At 42.8% G+C, this 20,816-nt stretch overlaps 1 protein-coding gene and 2 non-coding genes across 3 annotated transcripts; all 3 read left to right on the top strand.

The window, feature by feature from the left end:
• Positions 1–2,096: 2,096 nt before the first annotated feature.
• LOC135264336 (5S ribosomal RNA) lies at positions 2,097–2,215 on the top strand. The gene has a single exon (XR_010332658.1). It is a non-coding gene; the product is annotated as a 5S ribosomal RNA (ribosomal RNA).
• Positions 2,216–2,856: 641 nt separating this feature from the next.
• Positions 2,857–3,020, top strand: LOC135264370 (U1 spliceosomal RNA). The gene has a single exon (XR_010332689.1). It is a non-coding gene; the product is annotated as a U1 spliceosomal RNA (small nuclear RNA).
• Positions 3,021–3,713: 693 nt separating this feature from the next.
• On the top strand, positions 3,714–19,802 carry dcps (decapping enzyme, scavenger). The gene is made up of 6 exons (XM_064352565.1): positions 3,714–4,017; positions 4,484–4,634; positions 10,854–10,999; positions 12,446–12,559; positions 13,896–14,006; positions 19,469–19,802. Exons 1-6 carry the CDS (start codon positions 3,808–3,810, stop codon positions 19,733–19,735), a joined length of 999 nt encoding a protein of 332 aa, XP_064208635.1. The 5' UTR covers positions 3,714–3,807; the 3' UTR covers positions 19,736–19,802.
• Positions 19,803–20,816: the final 1,014 nt, after the last annotated feature.

Below are 20,816 nucleotides of genomic sequence, written 5' to 3'. Positions count from 1 at the left end.
GAAATATTGGTAAGGCTTTTAGGGTCACCAACACCAGTGGCAAAGTGAAACCAAAATTAAATTATGATCTTACAAAACTTTGTGAGATAACCTTCCCCACGTTTAAGGTTCTCTGTTCATCTCTCGTCAGGTCACTAGCGCCTGGGCGGGTTACTACGACTACAACACCTTCGATCAGAACGGCATCCTGGGGCTCCACCCGCTGGTGAACAACATGTACTTCGCCACGGGCTTCAGCGGGCACGGGCTGCAGCAGTCCCCGGCCGCCGGGCGTGCCCTGGCCGAGCTCATCCTGGACGGCGGCTTCCGGACGCTGGACCTGAGCGCCCTGGGCTTCCAGCGCATCCTCTCCAACCGGCCCGCCCTGGAGAGGAACATCGTGTGACGGGCGGAGGGAAGCGCCGAGGACGGAGGAGAAAACGAGCGACGTGGGGACGACCGGAGCGGGAGGAGGAGGAGGAGGACGCCGACGACGATGACTACGCCGGAGAGGTCCGGCGGGAAGAAGACGAGGAGAAACGACGAGGAGGTGGAGAAGGAGCTGGAGGATCTGAGATGCGCTCCTGTAGGAGGAAGGATCTGAGCAAGACGCTAGTCTGGAGGGCGTGTGTACGTAGTGTCAGGTCTGCATGAGTATACGCTAATTCCTCTCAGGGCAAATAAGTTCAAAGTTCAGAATCCCTTATAATGAGTGATCCTGTAGACCAGGGATGTTATAATGCAGTCCCGGAGGTCTCGATATCTGGCGTGCTTCAACACTTATGGGATGAATGTACGTCACTGTTAGGCTAAAGAGTTAAAACTTTGTTTCTGACTATCTAAAATGGCTGCTGATGACCTTGAAAATCTGTAGACACTGAGGACCTCCATGACTTGAATTTGAAACCTCTACCATAGACTATGTATGGTCAGATTTCTTATCCTGGGTCTGTAGCCTGTGTTTGTTACAACTATGAGTATGTTGCTTCCTGCTGTGTAACAGACTGGGGAATTGGCAAATGGAAGTGTTAAACGGGAATGGTGAATGGGTAACTGTGAAGCGTTTAAATACTTATGAAACATGTCAATGCTGATAACACTTCTTTTAAAAACTATGATTTGAATATACTCACTTGTGAGATGGGCCATTTACGGAACGGTACAATGCTCGTCAACTTTTGTTGTATCAGATTTGAATTGGTTTCAAATATTGTAAATACCGTAAGGTCTGGCACAGATGTCAGTGTAAATGCACAGAACCTGTCCACCAGAACGAAGAGAAAATGAAGAGAATCAAAGCAACATTGCTCAAACAGAACATCTTTGAACTTGCTGAATTTGCAGACAACTTGCTGGGTCATGCAACTCTGTGGAGTTTTGGCCTGGATTCTGATTTGCGCTGGTTTTAATGTTGATCTTCATAAGATTTCTTCAGGCAAAACCTAACCTCTGTGAGTTTAAGATTTCTCTCTTGTTCTCCTCAGTCAATACGTGCGTGTACAAGGCCATGACGAGACTATTTTAGTAATTTGCAGTCATTTCTTAATAAACATTTTCAATAAACCGTGTGCAGTACTGTGGACTGATGGTTTAAATATTAGGTTTCTCCAACTGCAGTGATTTTTTGCAAAGCAAAGCAATGTATGCAAAAGTATGAAATAGTATAAATAGGTTTACCACATTGTTTCAGTGGTATGTCGATGTCACAAAAACGCTATGGTGGCTTTGAAGTACATTTAGGGTTTAAAGTTTGATTTTACTGAATCGTAATACAGAAGAATAACAATCTGTGAAGTCGGAGTTACAGGAGAAGGTTAGTACATTTTAAAGGTCCCCTGATAGCCTCATCAGGTTTGCATGAAAATTACATAGCCTTTAATAATAAATATGCTAATGTTACTCGGACACTTTCTTCTTAAACTGAACTATAACTGACAGGAGTTAGAGAGAAGACAAGAAGAAAATGCAATGCTCCTGTTCTGTTCTAATAATACCATTAGATGACATGTCTAATCGTTTATACTTTATAACAACAGAATTTAACATAAATATTTCTTGTAGAGGGTGGTAGATATACATCTTTCACTATTTAAACCGTATTAGTTCGTTATTCTATCGCTTACGGCCATACCACCCTGAATACGCCCGATCTCGTCTGATCTCGGAAGCTAAGCAGGGTCGGGCCTGGTTAGTACTTGGATGGGAGACCGCCTGGGAATACCAGGTGCTGTAAGCTTTTTTGCCTGTTCACCAAGGAGGGCGCTATTTAGCTAAAAATTGAAAACAAGAACTAATATTCATGCTGAAGAAAAATTAAACGTAATTGTATGTATTTGCGAATTATATGTGTGCATGTTTATTGTGAAGTAAGTTTCGAGGATGTGTTGAAGTTGTTTTCAAAAAGATAGAAAATAGTTTGGGTTTCGCTGTAAAGGATAAAAGTTTTGACGAGCCTCGCATATCTGCGCACATGCGCAATGTGAGGCAGTGTCAAGTCCCTTTCTCTTCTGTACGTTGCAAATCTTTCGATATACTCAGACTACAAGTGAGACCGTACATCGTGAGAAATAAATATTAATCGCTTCTAACCAGGGGTTTGGAATTCCAGATTTTGTTTTAGGCTACCTCTCACTTCTTCCTGTATGGGTACTTCTTAAAATGTGTACTGCATGGCATTGTGGGTAATGTTTTAAAATCAATATTTATAGGTGATAATATAAATAACTAGCGCCAGTATTGTAGTTTTCGTAATGAAACCGAATAATACACAACTGTAATTTTGCGCCTTTGATAACTGAGTAAGTGGAAATATTTTCTACCCATGTGTGAGAAACGTATGGTGTCGAGTGCGGACGCATCCCGAAAAGTGTACAACTCATACTTACCTGGCAGGGGAGATACCATGATCAAGAAGGTGGTTCACCCAGGGCGAGGCTCAGCCATTGCACTCCGGTTGTGCTGACCCCTGCGAATTCCCCAAATGTGGGAATCTCGACTGCATAATTTCTGGTAGTGGGGGACTGCGTTCGCGCTCTCCCCTGATTTGCGGTTGAAAAGGAAGAACATAATTGATGCTGTGAGGTATATTATAATCAGCAAGTGTTCATGATGGTAATTACGTTGTGATGCATATAATGATTTTTAATAATTGGTGTAGTGTTTGTTAACATGTCTTCAGCGTATGTTGTGCTGATTTTACAGTTTCAATCTGAAATCAGATGCAGGACGATACAGGTATTACACACGCATAGTAGCCTACAGTCTAATATTTGTATGTCATTAAAAGGTATGCTACAACCAGCATGGCTCCGTTGTATTTGCATTTATACTTGTGTAAAAACATTTTTACATTATACATTTAAATGATTATACATGAAACAGATTTCAAAATCTGTCTTGGGTCCGTTTTTGGGTCCAGGTCGTTTCTGTTGTGTGAAACGGCTAAGATGTGAGCTGGTTTGCCTAGATAAGGTGCCCAGTTTATATTATTCCTGCTTTGAAGAACAATTTGATGTCATCAAGTCAATTATACAGTTATCAGAAAGAACACGGTTTACGTTAACAGTGAAATGATGCACAACAGTTACTGTTAACCCTGTTTATGGTAGCACCCAGAGAATCGGTTATAAGAGTAATAACTCCTATGTGTAAGTGCCTCGTCGAACTTTCATCGATATTTATTTGTGTATTCACTGTTCCCTCCACTACGGTAGGTGGCAATACTGAATCTTGAATGTAAATCCGCCAGTAAATCCACACAAAAAAAGTCTGCGCAAGAGAGTTCTCTCCATACCTGTGATTGGCTATTTGTAACGTTTGAACAAAAAGATGGCGGACTCTGGAAAACGCAAAATAGAGGTAGTTGGTGGTGATAAGGAATCAGAGGGACACGGGGAGACGCATAAATTCAGAAAAGTTACCGGTAATGAGCCAGGAGAAGGCAATGGCGCAGCATCTGATTTTCTGCTGTCGGGCTTCGAAAAAATAGAGGTTCTCCGGGACTCGGCGCGGGAGAAAAACATATTCATTCATGGCAAGGTAAGGAGCTAACATTAGCTAACTTGGAAAAGCTAAGTAACGTTAAGGAACATTTTCCATTTATATAGTTAACAGTCTGTCAAATGCCATTTGGAAACGTAACTACGGCCATGGTGTGAAGGACGTTATTTAGCTGATGTCGCTAGAAAGCTAACCCATAATTTGCAGGTTCTTTTTCCTGTTTGCATGTAAATGATTGGCTAATGCAACCTACAGCGACTGACCTGCCCCCTTTGTTGTTACACGTGGTTTCGTGTTGAGCAAAGATGTTGATTAAGCATCAAACTGGGTTTTATTGCGTGTCATTTATTTTTTATTTTTTTAATACCGTATGGATTGTTTATATTGTATTCGTTGTCTATTGTATTTTTACATTGTCGGGAGAGCCCAAAAGCACGATTTTCATTGCACTTTAACTTTTCACGTGACAAATGAAACTTGAATTTATAATAAAAATCTTTATAAGATTGCTGGCCAGGAGGCCGTGGTCATTTTGGAGAAGACTCCTATCAGAGAGGAAACCCTTCCGGAGATTTTCAAAGACTCTCGTCTGGAGCTTGAAATGAAGAATGACATCTACAGTACCTACAAATTGCAGCCTCCTCCCCACCTCAACGGTATGTACGGTAGTATCCAGCGATTGTGCACACGCCCACTCTGATACTTGGGTCTGACTGACACATCTGCACATGCGCCTCATACTACACACTCCTGAGCACCTCTGTTAATGCAAATTGTGGTTATTTGTCTATTTCTAGTTTGTCAAATATCCGTTTTATGGTAAAAACACCAGTGGAGACGAAATGCAGTGAAATATGTAATGTTTTTTTCCCGACAGAAATATAACCAATGTCTGCAATCACAAACTAATGAGCTAACCTAAGACCACATGCACACATTATTTCTTTATTTTAATAAACGACTGCTATTATTGAGCTACACATTAATTACCTACAGAAACACTCTAAATGGAGAGCTTGAATGCCCTCTAGTGGTTGCCAGTAGCTGTGTTTCCACTGACCCAAATTTCCTGGAGGTCAGTGATGAATCAGCTGTCGGAGTCTCAGCTTTAAAAAATACTGGGGGGGGGGGTGTCATGGTCATGGTCATGGTCATGCTCTGAGGAACCCACGTGGAGGCAGGTGCTTTACCACAAAATTCCAAAGGCAGAAACTGTATTTTATTTCCATCACTACATTGCACAGGCTGCTGTTTTTTAGGTAGCACAGTCCTGTCCACATGCTGTTCACACGCCACATTAGATAAACTTTTCATAGTAACCATGGTTACTATGTTCCAGTTAAGGTGACTAGAATTGTGGAAGGATGTAAAAGTTGATCAGGTGAAATACAGACCCCTGCTACATTGAGGCAGATGTACCGCTAAGCTGCGCTGATGAAGACCGTGCCAGTGTTCAGCTCTTCACCCGTAGATCAACAGTTTGCCTCGAACCGTCATCCTGGTCCCCTTTGCATTACACTTTTCCTCTTTCGCAAATAAGGGTGCAATACCTCAGTTCTGCTGTAGAGGGAAACATTGACTGACAAGAGCATATTGAAACTGCTTTTTTTCTCGGTCATTTTGAGAACCGGCGCTTGAAACATTCTTATGCAGCTTAAGTTCTGTTTTGTAATAAGTTGGTGTGAATAACTTTATGCCTTATAGCGAAGAGTTTAATTACATTTCCAAATAAACTGTCAATACCATTTCACAATGTAGTTTCATTTGCCTCACCACTTTGAATATTTTCAGGCTTTGAATGTGTAACTTTCCACTGAATTCAGTGTGTACATAATTACCCTGATATATCAAATATTTGCGTTGGAGTATTCCGTTTGTATTCCTGTTGTAGAAATTAAACATGCAGCAAAACTCTCTTCAGGCAGTTCGAGATATTTCGAAAATATCTTGAACGGGGGTTTATTTTTGAAGCAGCAGTTTGTGCTTTGCATTTTTAACCTGACACCGTCATTGCATATTATCTGTGCCTTTAGAGTTGTGCTGAATTTGGAGGGACTACATTGATCTTTATGTAAAAGTAGATTGCACTCTTTTTTTTTCCAGCCATTTGAGTTAAAAGCAGAGATGCTTCAATCAAATTGATATTATAACTACATTTATGAATGAGCCGCACTCCACTGTTCATATTATTTCAATTATTTACAATTTATTTTTTAGCTAAAATGCAGCTAAAATACCGAAACCTAATGATTAGCAGGTAAATTAAGTTTTCCCAAACTGTACTGGCTTTAGTTTTAAATGTCTGTATATATATATATATATTTTGTAGAGAACTGGAGAAACACACGAGGCTCGTGCCTGTCTAATGTGAATAGAGACAGTGTGCAGGCTTTCGAAAAACCATTCCCGACCCTGGGCTCACTTTGCCCACTGGAAAAATGTCCAGTTGGAAGCAGCCGAGTCCTCTGTAGATTTTCACCCGACTTGCGGAAAAACCACACTTAGTCATCGGCCAGTTTTCACCCCATGACTTCACAGCGGTCTCGCATTAGACGGCAACCGCTCCAGACGCGCCAAATCCCTTCTGGGGCTGTACCAGAAAAAAAAAAGGTGTGAGTAACGGAGTCCGTGCGTCACAGCCAGATAACAGTCAGTGAATACACAGTCACAGAGACTGTCCTGCTGAAAGCCATCAGAAAAAAAAGTTTACAAATTCATTAATTCTTTTAAATTGTATTTTTTGATGTAATACAAATGTCCTTGGTTGGGGGAAAAAAAAAAACTTGTTATGGTGAAAATATTTACATTTTTTAAAAAGAATATTGCTTATTTTGTTTTTACTGAACGTCCTTTGTAGTGTAGAATATATGGTTCTTGACATTCAGACCATGTCCCCTGTGGGGGACGGAAATGAACTGCCGGGTCTTGGGAGGGTACGGGGTCAGTGTAAATCTATGGGCAGCATCCAGAAGCAGGAATGTGGGGAATTCTGGTCCTTGGGGCCTATATCTGTTTCTGGATTTCATTCTGTCTTCTGCTTTGAATTATTTAATCATGCACCAGCGCTGGTTCAACATGCAGTATACAAAAAAACGTATAGGCAAAAGATGCACTCTGTAAGGTAAGAGGAACCTTTTAATGTAGTTACAAAGTTTGTGGTTGGTGATGTCATCACCTCTGTGGACTGAAAGTGTTTCTGGGTATCTGAGTTCAGCTCTCCAAGGAGTTCCCCCAAAGGCAGTTCCTATTGCAGCGGGGCAGCTGTTGCAAACAAATGAACTGCAGGAACCTTCTCCTGCTTCTCTTGCTAAAATAGCCATTAGGATGCCTTCCTCTGTGCTCACCGGTGCACGGGGAGGCTATAATCCTCCTCATAATGATTACGTCGTTCAATATTTGTTCGTCTGTCTCTCACAAATGAGGGTTTATACCTTGTGGACCTGAGGAAACTCATTTTATGAAAGCAGGGCTTGAAAGTAAAATCCTTTCTGCTCTCTACTGTGTTTCTAAGAACCAAGACGCCCTTTCTCGATGTGAGATACGGTGTCTTTGTTTAAGCTGCTGATGTGTAGAAACGCCTTTGTTAGGGGCAAATGAATCAGTGAACAAGTCAGTGAACTTTGCGTGTAATTAGCCTCCGTCCGCGGCGGTATACTATTCACAACGAATCAGCATTTTCATAAAGCGTATCAGACGTTGAAAATGCTCCAGAACTGGGCACTTGGGCGGTTAATCGTTCCTGAAGTCGGATCGGAAGCGGGAGACGGAGCCAAAAACCCCAAACGAGAGAGGCGTGCCGCTCCTGGGTCACGGGACGCTTTGAACAGGCGGAGACCGCGGCGGCGGTGGCACGGGGGCGGGCGGGCGGGCGAGGAGACCACCCACGACAGAGAGGGAGAGAGAGAGAGAGAGAGAGAGAGGGAGAGAGGGTCCTCCGTGCCGCGGCGGGGTCTGTGGTCAGGAGGGTCTGGAGCGGGAGCCAACGTAAACGAGAACCAGCCTGCCTCTCGGAGCGCTGCTCTGAGACACATCTGCTGCTCTGGCCCCGGCGTCTGCTGCTCTCTTAGCTGTAAGGAGTTCGTTGAGGCACGGTGTAGGCATTGGCTGTAAGAAGCTCGTTGAGGCACGGTGTAGGCATTGGCTGTAGGAAGCTCGTTGAGGCACGGTGTCGGCATTGGCTGTAAGAAGCTCGTTGAGACACGGTGTGATCCTGTACGACCTGGAGAAAGCAGGGGTAGAGGGGGGGGGGTAGAGGCCTGTGTCCGGGAGGTGTGCTAGACATGCAAGAGTCCCACTGGAAACATTACAGTCAGTAAGGTTGTACAATTGGACACGTCATGTGACCACAGAGACACACTGCAGGAGAAGCTTTTTGAAAGGTTGGCAGCGCGGTATAATGGGCAAGGGGCTGGCCTTGTACCCTAAAGATCTCAGGTTCATTTCCCGTTGTACCCTTGAGCAAGGTACAGTATTTATCATGCATTGCTTCAGTATAAAAAAATATATTGCTCCAGCTATAAAAAAAATGGATGGTATGTAAATGCTATGTAAAAGTTGCATGCGTCACTCTGGATGAGAGTGTAAATTCCCTTTGGCAGCCGTGCGTGGCGGACCGTGACATCGCGTCACATCGTGTGACGGTCTTACTCAGGATGACTTGCGGCGTCATGGCAACGGTGTCTTACCGCGCACTGTGGCCAAAAGGGCCGGGTTTGAGCAGAAGTAAGCGATGCTGGCCAGGATGGGGTGGCTGTGGCCTCCGTGACAAACTGTGAGAACTCTCACCCTGCTCTTTAGGGCTTCACGCCTTGTATTTATACATCTAAAAGCAGCGTGTCACCATCTTCACTTCAGGGAGAGTATGACCGTAATTGGCATGCAAACGTCTGCTGATTTCTGCTTTTGTGTTCCGGCACCCAGAAAGTTTGACCATCGGTCCACATTCCTGGATTCATCCACATCAGCAAAGGTTCAGCCTTTGAGATACTTTCGGTACCCAGAAAAAAAAATGTCTATCGACTATCGAGCTAGAACAAAAGGTGTTACAAGGCCATTATAAACCTATAAGCCAAGCAAGGAGGCAGTGCAGACCGAGCAGTAAGAGGAAACAGGTCAGAGCAATAATTCCTGTTGACAGGATATTTATGGCCCAGAAATACTGCGCATGGTGATGCCTGTAGTGGTGGGGCCATAGCTGTTCCTGGTCTATTTAAACTGGATAAAATATAGAGACGCAAGGAAATATAACGCATATGTATAACTGGGGCAGCCGAAAAGTTTTATCAAAAGAAACGAAAGGGGGGGGGGAGGGGGTGGGGTGAGGTACAGGCCTATAATGAGAGATTTATTTGCTTTTAAAATTGAATTATTTTCAGTGTCACTGTAGGTACAATATCATGAAACCATGCTGTCCAGATGTAAACTGGTGTGTGTGTGTGTGTGTGTGGTTTCTTTTAAATTATATCATCACAGATTGTTGTAATTTATTGTTGTGGGGACTAAGTTGATTAACTGGAAGGCAGAAGGCTAAGTTGCCAAAAATTCGGTAACATTGTAAAATAGCTTACAGCCTCGACTGCACTGGAGGATGGAAATGTATTGATGAAACCTTTCCCTTTTTTCTCCTTTTTCTTCCTTTTTTTGTCCTGCATAAAGCAGCAGGTGTTTCTCGCTGTCTGTTCTTGTCCATTTTCCCCCTTAATGTGTCTATTCTTAATTTTTCTTATTTAGTTTTTGTGGATTTGGTGACCTTTATGATGAGTGATGGTAACAGGTTCCTGTTTCACACTCCAAATACCGTTTCAAACAGAGTTGTATCTCGACTGCATATCTTTCTTATAAGATAATTCGGCGGTAGCGTGTTTTGGAGAAAGAAGGTGCTCGCTCTTTGGCATGCAAGTTCCTGTGCGCGCATCATCGCATTTGACTACTTGGCGGGATTGTCGCACCCGACACCACCAGCGGATATCAGCATATAGACACGTTGGAACAACGTTGCTACAAAAATGCCATTGTGGCATTTTTTAGTATGGAAAAAATGACGGGTAGCTACTTTTAAAGATCTTGGTCAAATCACAGAGCTTCAGGGCCTCCTGTATTTTCCCCACCCACCTGCTTTTTTGAATTTTCAGGGGCGTTGAGCGACGCTTGTTGCGAGGACTTTGAAGTCACGTCATATGACACTCAGCATGTGCAGTTCGGCTTGGGCCATTCTGCATATTTACGGTGCTCCGGTTTTGACTCAGTGACTGGTGCCCACCCTAACGGACGACTTTTGAAATGATATGAACTCTGCCACCACAGGAAGGTCTCGGCATCCTGTAGCAGGCGTGGCTAGCGGGTAAAGCAATGCGTTTGCCACACGTCTGCATGTTTTTATTTCAGAACGAGCTTCATGGTATGCCGGTGCTTTTTGTTTTGCTCGTGAAAGTTTTTATCTAATCTAACGATCACACCGAAATGACACAGCACTAAAAACATTTTAAAAAACAACTACCCGTTACCACAGCTTAAGTGTTAGCAAAGCTCAAGTGAACATTAGGCATGCAAAGAATGAGTCATTCTGGGCAGGGATTGGCTTTACTGTTTCCTTGATGGGATTATATACACTATAATATAACGACTGTACAGTTTAATGTTCGTCACACATTTCACAACATTTTTCAAGATTACCCCGTCGGAAGATTGAACGTTCCTTAACGTGAACGTCTTCACATTTAATTGTAAGCTGAAAGGAGACTGGTAAGGATCCAAGGGGGTACACACCAGGCTTTGTTGGATTCGGGGTGCAGGCAAACCATGATACATCTAAGCCCGGTTCGACCCGAGGCACTGGTGGCAGCGTCATGGGTCCGTTCTGCTTGCTCTCTTCCCAGAGATAAAGACCACGGTGGTGTGTCCGGCCACCGAGAAGCACGTGAAGAAGTACCTGCGCCAGGAGACCTACCTGCTGGAGGAGAGCGGGGAGGACTACCTGTCCATCACCCTGCCCTTCATCCAGAGCCAGAGCTTCAGCGTGCAGGCAAGCGCGGCGCGCCCTTTCCTCCGACTCCAGCCTCCCGAGGGCCGCACGGCCTGCTGGGAGTGTTTCCCGCGCCGTCTGAGTCGAGCCATTGGTTGGACCGAGCCCACGCACAACTTGGGCCTGTAAGGCCTACGTTCTGTTTCGCTCAGTCCGGTTGTATTTCTTTTACCGAGACACTGTCACAAAGACGCTCAATGCGAACAAGGAGACACGGTGTCGTTGAGGCGAGGCACCACTCTTACGCATCACCCCTGAAGTTCAGCTACTTGAGCGCTGATAGCTTTCCTTTGTGGAGAATCTTCAGCCTGCCAAATGTGAGTGAGTGAGTTTTAGTTGGCTGAAGTTGGCTAGTTACAAGCCAGGTCCGTGAGGTGCTTTGCATCCAAAAAAAGAGAAAATCGGGGAAACTGGAATAGGGCCAACACTGAGGTCCCCAAAAAGCCAGCAAGTAAAGAGGTAAAATGGCTGCAAGTCGGGTAACGTTGGCTGCTGATTGAACCGACACCAAAAATAAACCTGCGGTGGTTGGAGTTTGAGACCCCTACCCCACGTTGCCCAGGCCTGCCCCCTACTGGCAAGAGCCTTCTTCAGCCTGGGTTTCCTGCAGGCCTGGGTTTGTGTAGTGAGTCTGTGCCAGAGTAAACTCATGGAATTAACGCTGTACTCTGTGTACATGTAAATGTGGGCCTTCTCCAAAGATGAGCTGATGAGTTGTAGAGTGTTGAGGCCTTTAAGGTTTTCAAACTGATTCCCTGTTCTAAATTCAGGACAAAAAGCATGTATTTATAGCATTTGACAGCCTTTATATGACAGATTATTTGCTTGGATAATTTTCATTTACTCTGGCTCTTAGATTATTCTATCAGTAATTGATAACTTGGGGGCATTAGACCGCTCACAAATGATCACAGTTTGAAGAAGAGTGATGGGCTTGTTTTCAGCCTTATCAGTATTCTTCTAGCTGAACTTGCATTAAAATTCATAATTGATATTCATTTTCCGCCTGAAATCGACTGAATGCTAGGTAAAGTGAAGTGAGCCATTATGAACACAGAAAATAATTGTTTCGTGCAGTGATTAGGAGAAAAGAACATTTTAATTATTAACAAGTCTCTAAACCCACGGAATATCTGCAGATGTATTTGAACTACTTCACTGACAAATGAATAGCTTCAGAATAATAATTCAACTTCTGTAATTGCTGTTGGGTTTTGATATTTGGTGCCATGTAGCGATGCTCAGAATTGCAAATTCACCGGATTAATCGAATCTCCTTTTGGCATTTATTCCATTTGGTCTTTACAAAGAGCTTCAGGCTCATTGCACGCAGTTGCAGTTTTAATAAAAGAACTATTTATCACACAGTCAATGCGGAGGATTTACGCGCAGTGGTGTGAACGTGACGCGTAGAGACTGTCGCTAACGCACTCTCTGGCCCTGCAGTGGGTCTACAACATACTGGAGAAGAAAGCTGAGGCAGATCGAATTATTTATGAGGATCCAGACCCTGAGCTCGGATTCGTCCTGCTGCCGGATTTCAAGTGGGACCAGAAGCAGGTAAGACGATCGCCGCGGCTCGGAGCCGCGAAAGGAAACGGAAGCTTCCGGAATCCCCCGTGTCCTCTTTCTGGCGCTTCACGTTTGCAACACGCGCTCCCTGATTCGAAGTCTTTTTAAAAAAAGAACAATTCTGTGTTTTTCCAGCTGATCTCTTGACATTTGAGAGGAAAGGCAAAGAACAAGTCTACAAAAATGAAAGCAGACTTTCGTTCTATTGTAGAGTCAAAGTCACTGGACGACCTGCTTACTCTGTTAAAATGAGAATTTTGTCCCAAAGCACCTTTCTCAAAATGACCTATCACTCTGTCTCCCCAAGCATCTTCACCTGATAACTCATCAAAACCTCTCCTTACGTGTCTCTCCTTCATCTCACAACTGACCAATCGCCTTCTTTTCGTACGCATCTTCATTTGAAAATGTCTCTCTTCTCAATGTTGTCCTGTGTGTATACCAGAATCTTGGAATTAGTTTAGCTGTGTCTGATTTAGGTGTACTTCAGTGGCCCAAACAGTGAACAGTCCACAGGAAATTGGATAATATTTCCATTGTGGTCATTAATGTTTAATAAAGTATTTATTAATGCATTATACACCGTCTTTAATAAAGTATTAACCACCCACAGAAAACCGCTTAACATCAAAAGATTGTATAGCAACATTTTTTTTCTCCACCTATGTTACTTTTTTTAAACGTGAACCTGAGCTCACTGCTGAACGTGTGCGAGGTGATGTTTTCCTGTGAGTCAGCTCTGAAAAATGCTTGTAAATATTTCGAGGGAGGAGTCCGCAGTGGTGAGATTAACAACTCAAAGGGACTGTGCTCGTGTGGAATTACTCACTCTGGGAAGTACATCCGTCTGCCTGAACGATTTTACAGTAAATGAATGCTTTGCTGTATAAGGACATTTTTTTGTCACTGTCACCATGACTTGCATACATAGACACATAGTAAACACGTACAAATTAATGTAAGAATATACATCAGTTAGGCCCAACCCTGTTCCCGGTGCTGTCCTGTAGGTTTTCACTCCAACCCTGACAAAGCACACCTCATTCAGCAGCTAAAGGTCTTCATTGAGCTGCTGATTAGTGGAATCAGGTGTGCCAAGTTCAGATTGAGATGAAAACCTACAGGATGGTAGATCTTCTGGAGCAGGGTTAGGGAGTGCTGATAGACATGATAAAGCAGTTGTCTGTGTAATATTTTCCACATTGTGTCCTTCATAAGATGTGGATGAAAATATGCATATATGACTGAAAACGGCCCAGTATCAAGCTCATAGAAGTGTATAAAATGGCGTCCTCAGTGTCCCCTCCCTCCTCTGTGTCCTCAGCTGGATGACCTCTATCTGATTGCCATTGTTCACCGGAGGGACCTCAAAAGCCTGCGGGACCTGAGATCAGAGCACATTCCGTTGCTGAGTAACATCAGGAAGGGAGGACAGGTGGGGCGACTCCTTTCCCACTCTTTTCCTGCGCTCTCATTGGCTATTACTGTAGGCAGCTGACGTGATGACTTAATGGAGTCTCATTGTGGTGGTTGACCACTATTGATTGCGTTGTAAATCTGGCCCTAGTTACACAGACGTTCATCTGCAGTGAGCCGATGCTTTAGATCTCCGTTACCGGAAAATTCTACAGAACGCTCGCCTTTTTTTTTTGTTTTTTTTTTTTTGTTTAACGTTCTATTGCGTTTCTTGCAGAGGTTGGTAAACGGCTAATTAGCTCCTCTGACAAGGTCGGTCCCAACGCTACCCTTTAGCCTTCTTCTGAAAGGCCTGGGGAGCCACGGGGTGTGCTGGGGCCTCATTTTTAACTCAGCACTGGCCTGCTCGAGACCCTATTTGCAAAGGTTGGGCCCAATGGGAAATCTCGCCAGAACGCAATGAAAAAGGCGGCATTTATTACACGGTGCAGCACTGGTGGGGGTTTTTAAATAATCTATGTGCTGCCTTATGAGCCCAGTATATCTTGATTGAGTGTGAGAAAGTGCTTCGCGGCAGGATGCCCTGTTTTCTAAATGTGGTTATTTTGTGGCGAGAAAATGGTCTGGTTTGCAATCAGCCATGCCACAAGTGCACTACATGCACAGAAGTAGCGAATGTCCGCTCGCCGTCCTGTGGTTTCTTAGCCACGATGTCAGGAAACAAATCTTGATTGGCCCATACACCCCATTGCTCATCATACATTAAGCAATCAAACTAAACAGACCTATCATTTTTGAGAACAAACAATGAGCGTATTCACATGTCTAGTAACACGAGTCACTGTTCTGCCTAGCGATTAGTCTGTTTTTGTCATTTGTAGTGCTGACCTCTGTTACCTGCCCTCGATTCTAAGAACTGAAGTCTAATTGCCAGACATATTTTTATCCAACACATAAACACACGGAGCTCATTCAGCCAGTTCAGTGGTAATTAAACAAAGCTCTACTGATTTGATTAACTAATTTGGTCAAATTGAATGTTTCAACAATGATGAATTTATGTCTTCTCCTTTAAGGCATGTGGCATAACATATATGAGCTTAAATAATAGATTGTGATATGTGTGTGATTGAAGTGAAATGACAAGATAAATCCAAGAAAAATGTTTTTTCAATGTGATTCTTAAGCTTTTCCGATGCCTAATGTGTAAATACAAGCCAAGGAATCGTATGAATCATGAATTGCTCTAATTGCACTAGATGTGTATGTACGTACATAATGGGTGCTTATAAACGCTAGCTAATTAAGCTGTCTTGTATGTATTTAAAAAGCTGTTTTCACATGAGTATGGTAAAGGAAGTTTACAGTCATTTGAGCCGGTCTGTGTAGGGTCTGGTAGGGTGATGTCATGAAAGTAAAGATTCAGTGGGACTTTGAGAGCAAGGTCACCCGCCAATCTGACCCCTCTTTTATAGTCCCTGGTCAGTACTTGGACGCGTGACCTGCTGGAAGTGAGCTTGGCCGGTCTTTATGTTGAGCATCTCCCCACAGAGAATTATCTCTCTTAACTGTGTTGTGATTCTGAATGGAGTGTGCAGATGTTTTTAAATTTAGAATTTCCAGGTTTTTTCAACAGCCAAGTAACGCTCAATTCCATCCAATATTTGTAGGAAACCAAGTCTGCATTGTACAGTTGAAATGATCTAAGCTGATATATGGCTTGGAAATAATCTTTCTTTAAAATTTTTTTTTTTTTTTTAAGAAGACTTGGTCAATTAGCTTCCTTGACTTTGACTCCTTTCAGAGTTTAAAATGAAAGCCGGTTTGCAATGCTAGGAGCATAGCCTGGACCGCAACACACTGGTGTTTGGCTGTCGTCCCCCCCCCCCCCCCAATGGTGACTTCTTACTAATGCCGTTAAGGCTGAGGTGTGTAATCTGTTCTTTTATCCTGAGGGAGCAGTCTTTCATAAATCATTACCATTTCCCTGAAACCGATGGTAAACATTAAACCGAAGTTTTAACAGTTTATTAAATGGAATGGATAAATAAACTGGATTGTAGAAGACACCCCAAGTTGATATCGGTTTTATGTCCAGAATTTACGTCCACAAGTTTTGTTTACTTGTGCGAATTAAAAAAAAAAAAAAACATTTTCATAGTATTAAAAATGTCATGCTTATGATGCGGTTGTCTTTTGAAGAGTAAAAAAGTTGTACTTTCTGTGAACTTTAAAATGTACTTTGATACAAATAAATGAACCCGAGATTTTTTTTTTGGGGCGGGGGGAACAACGTGTTGACACGTCCTCGTGTCAGCTGGACGCAGCAGCACAGCGCAGATGTTCCGGGAATGCAGAATTCCGTGTGGCCTCGGGAAGCGATCTTCCGTGGAAATGAGGGGGCGGGGGTCCGGGGGCTGGGACTGTCTGTATGTCTCTCTGTAGTGCTCGCGTTCTATCAACAGGTGTCCTCCATGTTTGCGTTCATCTGCTCGCTTGACTGTCCGAGGCCATGCTGGCGAGTGTTATTAGACAGGGAACTTCTGTGTGCCGCGGCATCTCTGCTTTCTCAAGCACCTCTTTTACCGCGTAATTCGCGGTTTTGTCAGGATGTGAACGCTGCCCAGCGTTGTGACGACATCTGTGATAAATGAGTTGCACAATACTTTAACTTCCCTGTTATTTAAACAGAAAAACACTGTGCCCGTTGCCAGGATTGCTAATCACGTATTACACGTCCTTTTTGCAGTAGCCTACATGTTATTTTGGTGATGCTCATCTACATTACTCAGCGGGGGCTGTTGTGCTTAAGTAGAGGTGTATATCAGCCACACAGGCTGTCTGCGCATTGCACATTATAGTTTGCCAGTGTAGGTGTGCTTTTGTGGCTTTTGATTTCACAGTTACACTTGTGAGTAAAACTGCGCGTTTTGTCTTGAAGTGCGTGATGTACTGCGGATTTAATGATGAACAGGAAAGGCAAGGTCTTCAGTCATTGCTCTGAAACTGTGTTTATCAACAACATATGACAGCATTATTGGGATGGCAGGTATGCCATCCCGCCAAGTTACACCTTGGTGGGGGCATGGCCCATACCTATACAGCACCGAGAGTTTGGCACTTTTCAGGGTTCCCCACAGAAATAACCACAACAGCCACATACACTCAGCCCTTAAAAACATTAAATTCTGTACATTCTGACCCCATTTCAACAGACATAATTCATAAACAACTTCACATGTCCACACAATAAAGCCCCAAACTAAGGGGATTTTGCGTTTTCTCCTCCTTCTTCTTCTCTTTCTTCTCTTTCAAGTGACTTGAAAGAATTGAGGAAATATTGGGTATCACTGCTTTGGAATACATGTTATTAAATTTCGGTGAGGCAAGATAGCCTATATTGTTTGTAGTACCGTAACTTGGCGTCATTTTGATATCAATACTTTTAATGGCAGGCCTGGATTTTGGTAGTCTGAATGAATGAGTTTATTGACGGTGTATGTCTTGTATGTGTGAGTAACTTGGCATGTTTGTACGTTGAAAACGTGTTTTTTATGAGATAAAATATACAACGTTTTCTCTTATTTGTCGTGTTGATTTCTTTCTCTTTTCTGTCTTTGTGCTTATAAAATAAAATGTATAACATTAAAATATACAACATTTTAGGTGTTATGGCGATTGTACATTAGCCTATATGAAATGGATTGACATTAGTATTACGCAAGTATGCATGCACGGCAAAAAGATTAAATTAAAATGTTGGGCAATTTTATTGTATATATTTTCGGGCTTTTTTAGGTACGCTTTTCGTTGTGGCTGAAATTTGCTGCGCATTTTAATCTTTTTTTTTTTTTTTTTTTTTGCTCGTGCTGCTAACGTTAATTAGTTCGTCCTGAAACATTAATAACGGGTGGCTAATTGGTCCGATCGTGGGTTTTTCGGCACATTTAGATGTTATTCCGCATGGAGGCCACATTTCCCCTCTTATGTTAATTATTTCCATTGTATTCGCGGCCATTTGTGTTACTAATGAAACTAGAGCTCCCAGGTGGTGCTTTAAACTGAACGAATCTGTGCCCCCACCAGTGCAGGTGCGACCCAACTCATTTTTGCAGGTGACTCGTTCCAGCAGGAGCCAAATGTGTTAAATCTCCATATCAAAAAAGGAAAAGAAAAGGGAGAGCAAGCTTTGTATTATAAGAAGCTGTATTCTTAAACAAGAGCATATCCCAGTATGTTTGGTCTCGGGCCTGAGAATTCATAGCTGCAGCCCTGCCTGTGTGTGTGTGTGTGTGTGTGTATGCCTGTCCACACAGATGTGGATCTGGATTCATAACCATAAGAGTCTTGTATTGAGTGCATGGCAAATTACTTTTTAATGGACATTATATTTCTTTGCCATTTGGATTGCAGCAATTGCATGCTGTTGTTTGTATTCTTTCTTTGTTCTTTAGTTTTTGTGTCTTAACAGAAAGCAATGTTTGTGTGTGTGAATGTATGTGTCTGTAGATGTGTGGACTCACACGAGTGAGATATGTACATATCTTACAAACGCATTATTACAGCCCCCCCCCCCAGTAAAATGCTCAGTGTTAATTCAATTCCAGCAGAATATATATACACAAGTCCAACTGGGACCATATGTGCTCTTCAAGTGTTAGTTTAATGCTGAACATTTTATTGTGTCCTTAACAATGTCTTACAGAGTCATACTGCATACTGGGCATCACATTCATGTAGAAAAACAGTCAATGCTGCACTGATCACATATTTTCAGTCTCCAAACGAAGAGACTGAGCTGGTTATTGTACTGTTGTGACAAGGACACTGCAAGTAACCTGAAACAGAACAGAGAGGGGGAAAAAAACATCTGTTCACTTGGCTTGCTAGTTGACTGTCATTTTTTTCTTTTTTTTAAAACCGCGGTAGAGCCCAATATCAAACAGTTTTTGAAAGATAATAAAAATTATTATCTAATGAAAAGTAACCTTTGCTGTGTGTATATCTTGGTATCCTTTTGCTCTGAGTATTTGGATAAAGTTTGCTTCTCAGGTATACAGATTGATAGCTTTAGAAATGGTCTCCTAAAAAAAAAAAAAAAAAAAACGTTTTCCACTCAGGAGGATAAACAAGAAATGGAAAACCCCACAAAAAAAACCAACAGCCTGTAATCCGATTGCCAAATCAGTTAGCGGGATAATTTGCTTGTGAATAATTCAGTTAATGCTAGGAAAATTCCTGTAATGTAATCTTCCTGTCAGATCTAATCTAATCCGCTTCGGCAGCGAGTTTGAGAACTCGTAAATGGCGATCAGTCAGTCAAACAAAAGGAGCTTAAGCTGAAAAATAAATAAATAAATAAATAAACTGCATGCACCGGTGGAAGTACCCTTTATCACCGTGGTGGTAACCGGACCTGAGTTTGGGGCATCGAAGCGTCCTGTAACGTGGTGAAAAACATCTTGCTTTTAATCCCCCCAGGAGGCCATTCGGAAGCGGTACGGTGTCCCGGCCAACAAGCTGAGGGTGTACCTGCACTACCAGCCGTCCTACTACCACCTGCACGTCCACTTCACCTCGCTGAGCTACGACGCGCCGGGCTCCGGCGTGGAGCGGGCGCACCTGCTCTCCGACGTGCTCCAGAACCTGGAGGCCGACCCCCGGCACTACTGCTCTCGCACCCTCTGCTTCCCCGCGAGGGCCGACGACGGCCTTCTCCGCAAGTTTAAGGAGGCCGGCAAGGTGTAGAGTTCTTGCCATCTGAATGAGAACGCGCGTCTGCTGTGCTCCGTTAAAAAATTTTAAAAAAATAAAATCGTAGTAGCTTTGCTCAGCTATCGTCTTGTGTCTGACCCCTGTAGCTATTAATAGACAAATTTTTTTTTTTTTTTTTTTTTTACTACAATGGTTGTTTGCATGAATTTTTCCTAATAAAGCTGTTTGTAAAAAAGAATAATAATCCAGTTCTCTTTGACTTGTTCTATTTTGTTGATGTTAGCTTGTATGTTTTTGCGTTTAGCTCCCGTCAGCTCCTCATTGTACATTTTTGCGTGTTAGCTGGATAGAATGTCTGTGCGGGTATTATTATATTCCTACAGGTTGAAAGTTGCAAGCTCTTCTGTACTAAAAAAATGTTCTGCTGATGGAGGAGGTATTGAGAAAATTGCCTTATCCTTCATTTTGTACGTCTCCACAGGATCCAGTGAAACGGGGCTCATAAAATCAGCTGAGCAGCCAAAATAACTTGTATTTGCCAAGAATTTATACTGTCCTAACTTTTAAATTTTGTAGCTTCTGTCCAGTTCAGCTGATGCTAAACTTCTGATGGGTGACTCGTTGCAACTCTCTGAAATGCTGAAACCTGTAGATGTTAACTTTGACCATATTAAATCAAAACTGGAATTGTGGGTTTGGTCTAATCAACAGTAATTGGTAATATTTCTCCATCTGTGTACTTGACTCCACTGTGGGCACAATGACGTTGATTGTGTCTTGTCTGTAAATTAATTTCCACTGGTTAACTTAGTTTGGGGATATGTACAGACAAAATAAAATTAGTGATCATATGCATACCGATAGGGAAACAGATAAACATGACTCTTAGGGCTGGTTTCACAGACACAGATTAAGCTTTGTCCAGAAGTAACTTGAGTTTTGTATGGAGTATCTCCACTGAAAATTTAATTTATTACTAGGCTTAATCTGTCTGCAAATCTGGCCCCTACTGTAACCATGAAAGCATTAGAGGGATAGTTTGCTTTGGCAAGGGCAATTGGAAACTTACATTTTTGCAACCTTTTAGATGAATAATGTTGCAAATGTATGTTTA

Source organism: Anguilla rostrata, chromosome 9 (genome assembly GCF_018555375.3).
Source record: "Anguilla rostrata isolate EN2019 chromosome 9, ASM1855537v3, whole genome shotgun sequence".
In the NCBI taxonomy this organism is placed as follows: domain Eukaryota; kingdom Metazoa; phylum Chordata; class Actinopteri; order Anguilliformes; family Anguillidae; genus Anguilla; species Anguilla rostrata.
This window is presented reverse-complemented; position numbering and strand designations above follow the sequence as displayed.

Excerpts from the sequence above, each read along its gene's own strand:
- dcps (XM_064352565.1), top strand. The coding sequence starts at position 3,808 with ATGGCGGACTCTGGAAAACGCAAAATAGAGGTAGTTGGTGGTGATAAG. Across the intron at positions 11,000-12,445 it reads GCCAGAGCTTCAGCGTGCAG|TGGGTCTACAACATACTGGA; the intron begins GCAAGCGCGGCG and ends CTGGCCCTGCAG. Across the intron at positions 14,007-19,468 it reads ACATCAGGAAGGGAGGACAG|GAGGCCATTCGGAAGCGGTA; the intron begins GTGGGGCGACTC and ends TAATCCCCCCAG.